The sequence below is a fragment of the Octopus bimaculoides genome, chromosome 19 (genome assembly GCF_046866305.1).
Source record: "Octopus bimaculoides isolate indiv1 chromosome 19, ASM4686630v1, whole genome shotgun sequence".
Taxonomy (NCBI): domain Eukaryota; kingdom Metazoa; phylum Mollusca; class Cephalopoda; order Octopoda; family Octopodidae; genus Octopus; species Octopus bimaculoides.
This window is the reverse complement of record NC_142946.1, coordinates 3,146,160-3,160,601: the sequence shown is the minus strand read 5'-3', so window position 1 is coordinate 3,160,601 and position 14,442 is coordinate 3,146,160. Positions and strand designations below refer to the sequence as shown.

At 38.0% G+C, this 14,442-nt stretch overlaps 1 protein-coding gene across 15 annotated transcripts in view; it reads right to left on the bottom strand.

Moving 5' to 3' along the window:
* Nucleotides 1-12,566, bottom strand: part of LOC106880262 (dedicator of cytokinesis protein 9) — a 186,904-nt gene extending 174,338 nt beyond the window's left edge. For all 15 annotated transcript variants that reach the window (XM_089366507.1, XM_089366519.1, XM_089366510.1 and 12 more), the window contains exon 1: nucleotides 12,379-12,566. In XM_089366507.1, the coding sequence (XP_089222633.1) occupies nucleotides 12,379-12,477 (99 nt within the window). In that variant the 5' untranslated portion in view covers nucleotides 12,478-12,566. The remainder of the gene's footprint in view (nucleotides 1-12,378) is intronic.
* Between the last annotated feature and the right edge of the window lie 1,876 nt (nucleotides 12,567-14,442).

Sequence of the window (14,442 nt, the reverse complement as noted above, 5' to 3'; positions counted from 1 at the left end):
GTCCCTTGGGGTAGTGCCAATCACCTCAATTTACGTGATGTCCAACACTATTACAGTGACATTGTTTGCACAAGCTGACACAAATCTTCTGCATCCTAAGTTCAAACGAGGTGCTCTTTGGAACGTCCAGCTTCTGCAGTAATGGCTTGAGCCAGCACATATGGATGCCTTGATAAAATGCCACCAGTACATTCTGTAATACAGTTGGTGACAAGACGGGCATCTAGCCATGGCAACCAAACCAAAAATGTAATATAAAAGCAAGACATGGTGTTTCGATTTGGCTTGGAAAACATTGAGTTTGAATATAAACTCGGACAGTGATGAATGTGTCCGACCTATGACAGCACAGTAAATAGACATAAACAGATGACAATGATGATCACACACACACACATACCACACAAGAAGTTGGTGCACTCCTCTAACTTGACAACTTTTGTCAAACTGCCCAACCCATGCCAGTATGGGAAACATGTTAAATGATGATGATGATATAGGTAAAATGGTCACATAATAGAAATGAATTTATAAAAATTCCAAGAAAGTTGTGTTGATCTGCCAGGGCATGAGAAATGTGTTAACATGTCACCTGTAATTTCTCGGTATTTCTCCACTGCTTGAGTTTGAACCATGTTTCTATAAATAACTGTCCTCATTCTATTCATTCATAAGCCGTAAGCATTCCACACACGTCGTTCCCATGTTGCTACAGAATATAGGTAACACTCCTGCACGGATGACTGTTTGATGTTTTGTGTGAAACATTTTAGATTTAACCCATCCGATGATGACCTGCTTCGTACTACACCTGGCTTTTATCATACAAAACTGAAGATTTTTGAATTGTTTGAATTTCATTTCTAACCACCCCATCCTAAGTTATGTTCCAAACACCAACTCCATGAAGAGATTTGTACCCCACAACCTGACAACTGAAGACAGAATACGGCAAAATAAAAATTAGGGACAGACATGGATACAAACTGTGTCTTAAAGATACAGATGCATGAACAAATAGTGATACAAACCACAAAAAGACGAGATAAAATAAACAGGACAAGGTGAGAGAGAATAGGGGACAGAGAGAAGAAGAGCAGGTAATCATTGAAGAGGTCACACAAATCAAAGTTGGAATGGCCACTGGTAAGAACTGAAACTGGATCACTTGAGGTTTAATTTTCGTTTCCTCTGTGCTTCTTAAGTGAAAAGAAAATGTGAGGGAGAGACATGCATGCATTTCTCAATGTCAAATACACCAGCAATGGTAGCGACAGATACACATACATAACTGCACTGAAAATCTGTCATCAATTTAATGGCCACTTTCCATGCTTGTATGGGCATTCACTGAAGCAAATTTTCTATGGTTAGATGCTCTTCCGCTTTTCAAATCCTCCTCCTCCTCATCATTTAACATCTGTTTTTTTTTTTTTTAATGCTGAAATGGGTTAGTTTGACTGGAGCTGGTAAACCAGAGAACAGCACCAGGCTCCAGTCATCTGTTTTGACTTGGTTTCTACAGCTGGATGCATTTCCTAACACCAGTCACTTTACTGAGTGTACTGGGTGTCTTCCATGGGTCACCAGCACAGGTGCCCTTCACAGGTCACCAGCACAGGTGCCCTTTGCGTGTCACCGACATGGCTGCCTTTTATGCGTCACTGGCCATGACCACGTGTCTTGACATGTCTTCTCAATCACCAGGAGTCTCATTCATTTGGCATTGGCTCCAGGAGACTCAACAACCAAGGATCATATTTCACCACCTTGTCCTACATCTTCCTGGGTCTACCTCTTCCACAGATTCCCTCCACAATTACAGATTGGCACTTCTTTATGCAGCCGTCCTTCTCCATATGCATCATGCAACCATACCAGCAATGTCTTCTCCCTTGCACACTACAAACAAAGCGATATCTCTCCATGGCTGGACATGTTTTCATAGAAGACTAGAAATGAAGAACACTGCTTATATGACAGGGACACTTGTTTACAACTGTTGCATGATGTCAAAAAGACTCACACACACACACGCACACACACACACACACACACATCCCATCTGCCCTTACCCATCTCATCAACATCCTACACACTTATTCCATAGTAACACCACCAAATAGCCTAAGGTAACAGAGTCTAATGTGACACAACAATAAATGCTGTGTAACCTTGGCAACAGAGATTAGATTCCTAACTTCATTATGAACAATTTAATAATTCTTTACAAACACATACAGCTATTTCCACCACCTCCCTCCTTCCCTCCTCCATCTCCCTCCTTCCCTCCTCCATCTCCCTCTTTCTCTCTCTCTCTCTCTCTCTCTCTCTCGTTACGTACAGACTTTAAACAACGCAGTGCAGTGAATGTTTACATTATGTCTCACAGAGAAGCTAACTCAGACCCACGTGGCGTGGTGAGATACTGGACAGGGCGCAGAGGGATCTTAAGGTCTCCAAGTTAATAGTTGACCGTTAGAATATTGTTGATGATAATGCTTTTGAAATGGGATGGCCGAGTAGGACCAGGACGAGACTGTTCAAAGGATATTGATGAAGATGATGATGACGAGGAAGATAGTTTGACTCGTGGTGGTGGTGGTGAAAATATTTACAACAACAATAATTACAATGCCTACAACTAGTCTGACAAACTGTTATGATGATGATGATGATGATTATAGTAGTAACGGTTATGATAATAAAATTGGGTTAGATGATATTGATGGTGGTGATGGTGGTGATGATGATGGTGGTGGTGGTGGTAGTAATGGTTGTGACGAGGATGGTGGTGGTGGTGGTGGTGGTGGCGGTGGCAGTTATGATGACTATGACAATGAAAGTGGTGATGTTGAAGGTGGTGCTAAAATTACGACAACAATAAGTGGTGGGTGTCAGCACAAAAAAGTCAAGATACCCATGTGGGAATCTCGTAAAAGGAGCGTGTAAGTGGTGTGAGGAGTGTGTGTGAGTGGTGGGGAGAGAATGTACCTCCTGCCCTAATAACCTTAAAGGAAGGAGTTTAAGACAAGACATACATACATATGTGTCTATGTGTGTGTGTGTGTGTCTGTGTGTCTCTCTCTTCTCTCTCTCTCTCCCATATATGTAAAACAGACAAATTGGCCAGCAACAGCATATGATTATCATCATCATCACCATTCTCATTATTATTATTATTATAATACTTAGAACTGATATTAATCTTAGGTTCCTGTCTTAAGAGCAGTACTCAGATAAACAAATGCCATTCAGACACTTCATTTTTACACACACACACACTTGTGATTTTTATCACAATACTACTACTACTACCACTACCACTACTACTACTACCACTACCACTACTACTACTACTACTACAGCTCCTGATCACAAAATTCATATCTTAAAGCAGCGCTACCTTCGTATCCTGATGGCAGTACTCCTACATTACAGTAGCCATACTACTGGTCATAGTACCCCTGTCTTACAACAGCTATACTAATGTCTCCTGGTGACACAGTACTCCTACATTACAGTAGCCATACTACTGGTTATAGTACTCATCTTACAATATCCTGGTATCACAGTAGCCATACGCTTGTATCAGTTCAAATCTCACTATGGACACAAAACATATTTCAAATGAATATATAAAAATACCAGCTATATATATATAATTGATAATCCTTTCTTTATTGTAAATCTATCTATAATTCCTGGATCTTCATCATAGCCCGCTTAGTCCTGTACAGTCCCTGTTCCAAATCTGACGTTGCCATTTACTACCATGAAGACAGCTTAGTGGACAAATGACTGAAACAAGTAAAAAAAAAGAATACATAATGTATCTAAGACTACACTGCCCAATGTGTTTAGAGTGTGATTTAGAGAAGACCTGACTGCTATTTCAAGCGGATCAATCAACCAAGTAGAGGTCTCGTTGTTGATGTATTAATTGTTAATTATTTGAATATGTAGATATCTGTTAATTTTAATGAAGATATACTTCTTGAAACAGAAATTAATTTTTAACCAACAAGCGGAATTTTGAAGATAGCCCCCTTGAAGAATGGCAGAAACCAATGTAATAATCTTGTAACAATTCCACTTGGATATGAAGACGACAATGATTTATAAGTGAAGAATTTTGCAGGAATAGATAAGAACATGAACACTTGGTAAAGTTATATTGGTAGGAAGATAGATTTGGTGTTGATAAGGAAAGGCATAAATAGAGATAAAGAGCTGTGTGTGTGCATAAATCTAAGGTTATACATGTCTATATAATATCTATATACATGCGTGTATCTATCTATCTACACACACACACACATTTATCTAATATATATATATATATTCCCCATCTCTCTGAGTCTTCCCCCACCCATGCTGTGTGCCAATTGGCATTGGTTTGTTTATATCCCTGTAACATAACAGTTCAGCAAAAGGGACTAACAGAATAATTACCAGCCCTTCAAAAAAATAAGTATTGGGGGTCAATCTGTTCGACTAAAACCCTTCAAGATCGTGCTCCAGCATGGCTGCAGTCCAATGAGAGAAACAAGTAAAAAATAATATTATGGTTTTTTTTATTCCATCTTTTTTCTTTTTCTTTTCGGTATTTTTTAAATGATAACTGAAACAGGTTTGCTTCATTAGAGTTAAGCAGTAAAAACAAACTTCTGTGGGTGGGATAGAGCTGCAAATTTACACATCTCTGCTGTATGAGAACCACTGAAACACAATGTGAGAAGAGCTATTTCAAAATAAGTCCCACATAGGAAATTAGATAAATGCATGGTACCAAGAGGTACCATGGTACCATAGTGAAAACACATAGTTCAGTGGTTAGAGCATCGGGCTCTCAATCATGAGGTAGCGAGTTCAATTCCCAGATCGGGTTATGTGTTGTGTTCTTAAGCAAGACACTTTATTTTTCATGTTGCTCCAGTTGACTCAGCTGCAGAAATGAGTTGCAACGTCCCTGGTGCCAAGCTGCACCGTTCTCTTGGACAACACTAGTGACATGGAGAGGGGAGGCTGATATGCATGGGCGACTGCTGGTCTTCCACAGACAGTCCTGCCCGGACTTGTGCCTTGGAGAGGAACTTTCTCGGTGCATTCCACGGTCATTCATGACCGAAGGGGGTCTTTACTCTTTTACCAAGAGGTAAAGTAACATTCTTCTACATTGGTTTGAACTCAGCACCTTGTGATCTGCAGGTTCAACAGCTTAACCTCGTAGCCAATGATCTGTATGCGTTTCTACAAATATCTAAATTGATTTAGCTGTGATTTCCCGCAAGTTTCCATGTCAGTTATCTCATCAAATCTCATTTGAAAGAATTTCCATGTCTTCATGGATTCAAGATTTTATCTAACCGTAAATCTAACTGCAACAACAACAACAACAAGGATTAAGTCACTCTAAAGATACTGAAATACTTGACATTCTAGGAGTGTTGGTAGAAATGGAGTGCTTGGAATTTCAGAAGAATCATCCTCATATCCTCTTCATTCACCATCAAAAGCCAACTGCATTCCTTATGGCATATACAAGGACACCTAAAAGGGCCCCACCTAAAAATTGAACTTAAAACCATTAGAGAAACTTGAAGTAAAAGGATTGTCAACTACTTAAGTTCATATATTACATATGAATATGTACAATATATGAATATGGAAAATATATGTATATACATATATATATATATATATATATATATATATATATATATATATACATATATATATACATATATACATATATACATACATATATACATATATACATATATATACATAATACATAAACATATATACATAATACATAAACATATATACATACAAATATATATACATATATATACATACATATACATACATATATATACACATATATATACATATACATACATATACACACACACACACACACACACATAGCATCCAATAACATTGTACTTATTCCATGTCCTCACGTTTTTTCTTGCTTGTTCATGTTTGGATTGACTATATATATACATATATACATATATATATATATATATATATATATATATATAAATTTAGTGAATGAAGTAAAACGCATATATAGGTTTCATGATGCAAACAGGAAAAATAGAATTGAAGGAGAGGTTGTGTGGTAAGTAGCTTGCCTATCAGCCACATGGTTCCAGGTTCAGTCCCACTGCGTAGCACCTTGGGCAAGTGCTTTCTACTATCGCCTCGGGCTGCCCAAAGCCTTGTGAGTGGATTTGGTAGACGGAAACTGAAAGAAGCCTGTTGTATGTGTGTGTGTGTTTGTCCCCCCACTATTGCTTGACAACTCATGTTGGTGTGTTTGTGTCCCTGTAACCTAGTGGCTCGGCAAAAGAACCAATAGAATAAGTCCTAGGCTTACAAAGAATAAGTCCTGGGGCCGATTTGTTCGACTAAAGGCAGTGCTCCAGCATGGTTGCAGTCAAATGACTGAAACGAATAATATATATATATATATATATATATATATATATATATATATATATATATATATATATATAATATATATTTTAATATTTAGCAGAAAAGAGTGATTCAAGGCCAAGAATTTCATGCACTACATAATAATAATCTTTTCTATTATAGGCACAAAGCCTGAAATTTGGTGGGAGGGGTCAAGTCAATTACATCAACCCCAGTACACAACTGGTACTTATTTTATTGGCCCCCCCAAAAGGATGAAAGGCAAAGTTGACCTCACGGAATTTGAACTTCGAATGTAACGGTGGACAAAATGCACAGCATTTTAGCCGACATGCTAACAATTGTGCTAGCTTACAACCACATAAACACACAATCAATAATAATAATAATAATAATAATGATGATGATGAGGATTCAATATTGGTCAATAGTATAGGGTTATATTAGGCACATGGACATTGTGGAATGGTCAGTTTATATGATAATTCATAGAACATTTTCCCTTGACCCAGCAGAATTTCTCTAATCTCCTTTCTGCTCTGTAATATTACTATTTTGCTTTTGGTTGGCTTTATGTTCTGAGTTCAAATTCTGCCAAAGTCGACTCTGCCTTTCATCTTTTCAAGGTCGATAAAATATGTACCAGTTGAGTGCTGGCGGTCGATGTAATCAATTTACCCCCTCTCCAAAAGTTGCTGGCCTTGTGCCAAAATATGAAAGTAATATTACTATTTGCTTTGAGCATTTTCTTCAGCTGGAATCAGCTAATGGACAGGACACTATGGTGAGGACACATCTATTAGGATACAGATCTAAAGCATGATGATGATGATTGTTATATGATACAATAAACGTTTCTATTTAATACACCAAAGTGGACTTAAGTAGCCTGTGTTGAGTATACCTTAGTTGTAGATATAGTAGAACAATTATAGTCTGAACCATCAGCCATTCACTCATTCATCTCTTGACTCAGGGTTAAATCTAATTCAGCAGGTTGGCAGGAAAATAAGAAACAACAACAGCAACAACAACAACAATCTAATTGTAGGAAACACAAAAACAGATGCGATGTAAACTGGCGACCAATGGCATTGGGAGAACGGTGTGTGAAAAAGTGCCAAAGTAACACCTACCAAATACTAAATTATAGAGTTGAGGTGTTGGCAGCTGTTAGTAATCTTGACATTCTTTGAATGAAATCAGTCAAGGGAAGAGAGAAAAAACAGTTTTAACAAACCATACATACATACGTGTGCATATATATATATATATATATATATATATATATATATACATATATATATATATATATATATACATACATACAAACACACACAAATACTGCAGCATATCAGCATTAATTGTACCTTTTAAGTATACACATATACACACACAGCTGTTTGCACATTCACATGTATGCATACGTAATATGCATATATTATAGACAGACACATACACACACATGGTCAAGAGAGCTTCAGATGACTAACTCAAGTGGATTCAAGACAACTAACCAAGGGGTCAGTATTTTGTCCCCTGCTCACTTCAGTGGTCTAGATCAGACACTTCATTGTCCAGAGGTCCACCTGGTGACTCCACTGACAAGGGTCTGATTGACCAACTGACACAATGTTCCGGTCAACTAGGTGACCCCCATTAGCAATGGTCTGGCCCGCCTGCAGAAGTATGTAGCTAAAATTAAACCATTGTACCTGGCATTCATTGACCTGAAGAAAACTTTTGACAGAGTAACTCATTCTGTGATATGGTGGTCTCTGAGGAAGTTAGGGATAAATGGATGGTTTGTGAAAGGCACTTATCTCCATCCCGCTATAATGCTTTAAACTGTCAACTGGCCCCAAGCCACCTCCCTCAATACTGCTCCCCAATTGAAAGGTGTTTGTCTTGCAAGTTAACTGGTGACCCTGCCAGTGCTGGTGACGCCACCATAAAAGGAACCCAGTAAGTACACTGAGTGGGGAGGGTATCCAGCCATAGAAACCATACCAAAGCAGACGACAAAAGTTGGTGCAGTCCTCTGGCTTGCATTCGCTCCTGTCAAACTGTCCAACTCATGCCAGGCATGGAAAACGGACGTTAAATTATGATGATAACGTATACATGGATATACCATGTATACATTTGGTGCAGGTATGGCTGTGTGGTAAGACACTTGCTTCCCAACCACATGATTCCCGGTTCAGTCTCATTGCGTGGCATCTCGGGCAAGTGTTTTCTACTATAGCCTCTACTGTAGACGGAAACTGAAAGAAGCCAGTCATGTGTGTGTGTATATATATATATATATATAGATATATATATATAGATATATATATATATATATGTGTCTGTGTTTGTTTCCTCCCCCACCATCGTTTGACAACCGATGTTGGTGTGTTTACGTCCCTGTAACTTAACGGTTCGGCAAAAAAGGCCGATAGAATAAGTACTAGGCTTACAAAGACTAAGTCCTGGGGTCGATTTGTTCGACTAATGGCTGTGCTCCAGCATGGTTGCAGTCAAAAGAATATACATTTATAAATTCCCAATGACACAAATACACGTATTAAACAGAGAGTTATATATCACAAGCAACCCGCCCATATATATTACATACCTGATACACAAGCTCACAGGATACATATGCATACGAACAGACACACATAAATGATATTTCCCAGCCAGGAAGTGCGTGCAACAGTTTATTATATTTTTTTAAAGACGTCTTATTTTAATATTACCATAGACACTCCAAAGTGTGACCCCCTAATCTGAGAGACTGGAAATTCCAACCGTGTCAAGGATGAATGAATGAAACCAGCAACGAAATATTGCTTCCGTTTAGAGTGTGGAGGTGGTAAAACCTCTTAGCAACCTGATCTTAAATGCCATGGACAACGAACGGAAGTAGATACAGACTGATACATCATCATCATTATTATTATTATTGTTATTATTATTATTGTTGTTGTTGTTATGTACTCTGCTACAGAAGTCATCCCCAACACGCAATAATGCCCTCTCTCTCGAAACGTTCACAAAACTAATCACTGTCCCAATTTATTTATCCGTATCGATACATTTATTAACGAGTATAAATGTATCGATAGATTTATAAACGCATTGCGTGTGTGTGTGGGTCGATATAGATTATTTATACACGCAATACCGAAAAGGCGTGTGTATGTGTGGATATATTTACAAACTTCATATCGATAGTATTATGTCTAAGAAACAAGACATTTTACACCCAAGGACAATTGGAGCACTGCCTACTGCCTGCACGGGTGTGTATATATGTATATACACACAAAAATTCCTTTGACACAATTTGCTCTGAATTTCACTCATATATATATATATATATGTATATATATATATATATATATATATATATATATAGATGAGCCATTTACAAGCGGAAAGGGAAATTCGAACTTTGAGAGACGACATTTGTGTTCGGATATATTCTAGCTCCCACGTGAAGCTGAAAAAAAAAAATGTCCAGCCCAGATTCTGAAACGGTTTTAGAACCACTTGATAGAATCCAGTCTTACGAATGTTTATTGCTCTCAGAACACAGGGAAAAAGGAAGACAAAATTTGAGAGGCTATTAATATCGTTAATTACAGACACACACAAACATATAAGGTGTTGTTGCTAAAATAATCACCTCACCTTAATATATAACTGGTGTGTGTAGGGAAGGAGGATAAACATGGTTGCTCGACTTCCTAGAAATAACAGCTAAATTCACCTAGAGTCATAGTCTTAAAAAAATGCTATATTAGGTATGATGCTATATATACATACTACAAATAAAAAGGTGGAATGGTCATAGCTGGAATGTCTGTTGTGCAGATTCTGAGGGTACAAAGGTGATATTGGTGTCAGCTAGATTCGAAATCCGATACACGAGACAACAACCAACTAATTATAAAGGTTAGTTCGGTGTCTGGTTTTTCCCCATCACATATTTTAGATGCCAAATATCTCATCTTTCATTAGAAACAACAGGTTGCTATGGGTGCCAGATAAGTGAAGGTGGAGGAACAGGTGAGATTATCAACTGGGGAATTCAGATGACAAGGACGGCCGGATGTGTTCTTCACGATAAAAATTATTTCAGCATTTTCTACCTTCACTTATTTTCCTTATACATATCAACTCGTGTGTTCCTTTTCAACCTTCTACATTAATATATATATATATATATTAAAGTACACGTTATTCTATAACAATATGCAGGTGTATTGATACACCCACTCCATTGATAAATATACGAATGCATATTTTTTTCCGATTTACCGATTTAGACAATATATATATATATATATATATATATATATATATATACATACAGAGAGAGAGAGATGTAATGCCGTTTAGTCGCCCCGGAGCTATAACCTGGCAGGTTAATTGAAGAGAAAAATTAATAAGGGAGTGAGGTGAAGAAACCCTTGGCAGAGTCTCAGGAAAGCGATCAGCTGATAAAGGTGACGACAATCTAAGGTGTGGTCTACGACGTTGATATAACGGACAGGTAACAACAAATAATAAAGAGAAAAATACGTAAGCAGTTCAACAACTGACAATTGCTAATAGTGGGGGACACACACACACACACACAGATGGTTGTAGTTGAGCAGTTCCAAAGTGGCAGGTGTAAAAATATCTAAGACTAACAAGTCCCATCATCATCATCACCAGCAGCAACAACATCAATGTCACAGAGTAAAGAGTTTCTTTTAAACTGAGGTGACAGCATGGACGGTTTATAAATAAATGCCAAAGTCACTTGGTTTTAAGTGTTGGTTTGTCTTTAAATTAGAGTGGCGGATAATTTTAGCAGAAAGCATTCTACCACTGCTACAAATGGTTCTAGAGAGACAGTTCTGAATGAAACAGATCTACAGGAGAGACAAAATGGTAAGGTGACAGATTAAATGCCTGACAATGTTTGGTCGGTCGAAGTTACGAGTTCAACTCCCGCCAATATCGAGTTTGCCTTTTATGTCTTCGACTAAATTCAATTGGCAATTCCTCTGCTCTCCACAATTGTGGACTTATGCCAACCTAAGTAAGATTAGCATCATTATCAGGTATGTAGTCCTGTTGCTAAATATAGTTCTATGGAAACACAGTCCAATGTTAGAACACGAATAGTTTTTTTTTGGTAGGAAGTTATACGAGACATGACACTAGTGTCTGTCCTCCCCCGCGTATGTATGTATGTATATATATACACACATGAGAGATAAACATACAGATAGCTAGATATATATAGAGCTAGCTTGCTAGCTAGACAGACAGATACACAGAGAAGCAGGAGGATAGGTAGATAGATAGATAGATAGAGAGGTAGACAGACAGATAGGTAGACAGACAGACAAATAGAGATAGATAGACAGACAAATAGAGATAGATAGACAGACAAATAGAGATAGATAGACAGACAGATAGATAGATAGAAATAGACATGCAGGGAACGTGACAGTGTGACAGAGTGGATATTCGAGGTGAAGCCAAGATATGAAATAAAGGAAAGAATTTTGACTAGAAACCTATCCAACAACTTTAAGTGTTTACTGAAAGATATAGAAGAAAACAATTGCCTAAAATAGGCAGAGGTTTGCGAATTGGGCGAAGTTTCGATTTAGCGTAGCAGAAGGAAAAAGAGAAAGTAAAGAAACCGGCAAAAAGAGAGAGAGAGAGCGGAAAACATTAATGATTTTTTATGGATATTTTGTAAATAACAACTGACAGCTGTAAATATGTGTAGAGCAGTGCCAGACAATGGTTATTTAGTGTCATTGGGTGGTTATATACGAGTTTTAGTGGGTAAATGAGGCGGAATCGTGGTTAAGAAGGAAGGAAATGCTCGGCTGATCGATTCCTGATTGAAGTAAACCAAAAACTCACCGAAATGATGCTCTCTCGAACAGCCTGAGACACATTTGCACGAACTTTTGCTGCACATCCAACTTTCTGTAAAGCTTGACGAAATTTCCTTTCGGTCATTATGAAACCAACTGAATAAACGAGTACTCCATGTAAGTGGTGAAGTCGGCAGAAAGAGATCCGTCTTACGCCATTTTGAGAATAAGAACGAACAAGGACAGACAACTCTAACGTCGTCTCCCAACGGGCCACACCTCCTGCCTGCTTTTCCAATTAGGAAGGGCGGTGCGCGAACAGAGACGCGAACAGCGAGGGCTTAATTATTTCGTAGTTACATGCCGCAAGGTTCTAAGTTCAAACCTTGCTATAGTTCGCTTTGCCTTGCATGCATTTTAGGATCGATAAAAATAAATACTGTTCACCTTCTTTAATTATTCATCCACCCGCCTCGAATAATTGATGGGTTTTTGAGTGTAACATCTTATTAACACTAGATGTTGGACGATGACTGGGTCCTTGGATACATTTATGTAGCTTCTTCTATTTGGTTGCGTATTTGAACATTTATATTAAAATCAGAATTACTTTCGTCATAAAATAAGAAAATCGGCAAATGAGTTAGAGATGTACAACAACAACAACAACAACAACAATAACAACAAAACCAGTTAGACTTAGAATTGTAAACTAAAAGCTTCAGATGATAAAACCGAATGGATACAGAAATTAATTTTGTTAATTTTTTATTAAGACTTCTGCGTAGAGATGGAAAGAAATGATATTAAAAATAAACAATATTTTTGATGATAATAATGATGATGATAATGACGACGATGACGATGATGATGATGATGGTGATGATGATGATGATGATGATGATTATGGTGGTGGTGGTGATTGCTGTTTAACCCAAAATCATCACTGTTCTACTAGACCTACGACCAAAGACATTCTAACTGTGACCATCCCATAGACACTGTACTATAGACTACATTATCCTATGTGTGCTTTCCTTTTCTTTTATTTCTGGAAGGTGGGAGAGATTTGGCTGTTATTTCTAGCTGATGTGGTGACCACATACAGACTGTGTTGGTGGTTTGAGGACATTTATGGTTGTGTCTATAGATGAGAGACATTTTGGTTAAATGAAATTCTAAAAGGAGAGAATATTGGTAGGTTTTTCTTCCAGGAATGGTGAATCCAACCCTGCCACAGACACACACAAATCCACTCAGACCCACATAGCTACACACATACACAAACATACATGCACCAACACACACACACACACATGTACAATGGTCTTCATTCACAACTGAGGATGACTGTCCATATAGTGATGGGTTCTCTCGTTGCTCCTTCAAATGATGGTTCACCCTGACACAGTTGCACAGAGTTCTTTAGCGCCAGTGTCTTGGTTTGGTGATCAACCTGCGAAATAAATGTTACAATTATTTCAAATTTTTGCCACAAGGGCAGCTTGGGGGAGGTGGGGATGAGTTGGTTACATTGGCCCCAAGCGTTCAACTGGTACTTATTTTATCGACCCTGAAAGGATGAAAGGATGAAAGGCAAAGTGGACCTCAGCAGAATTTGAACTCAGAATGTAGCAATGGGTGAAATACCACTAAGCATTTCTCCCGGCGTGCTAATGATTCTGCCAGCTCGCCACCTTAATAGATACTAAATATTGGTAAAGATGATAATGCATCTGTAGTAACAGTCATATTCCAGAACTAAAATAGAACAACTGCATAGCAGAAGAGACTCAGCATATGTTATTGTAGATACAGGGTGTAAATGTTATTAGAGTGCATCTCTATAAGCAGAACAGTTGTTAGGGTACAGGTCTGTAGGGTAAAAGGTTATTTCAGTACAGATTTGTAAAGGGAAGGGGTCGCTAGGTTGTAGATCTGTACATCTGCATTTTAAAGAATTTTATCCTGTCACCAGTCTCAGGAGCAGTGTTACCTTGGCACATGTGTTTAATTCTTGTAGGCACAGTCCACTAAGCTGTACACAGATACCATGACCAGGAAGAATTTATCATCCTAAGTAACAAGGATACTGCATAAGTGACAATCC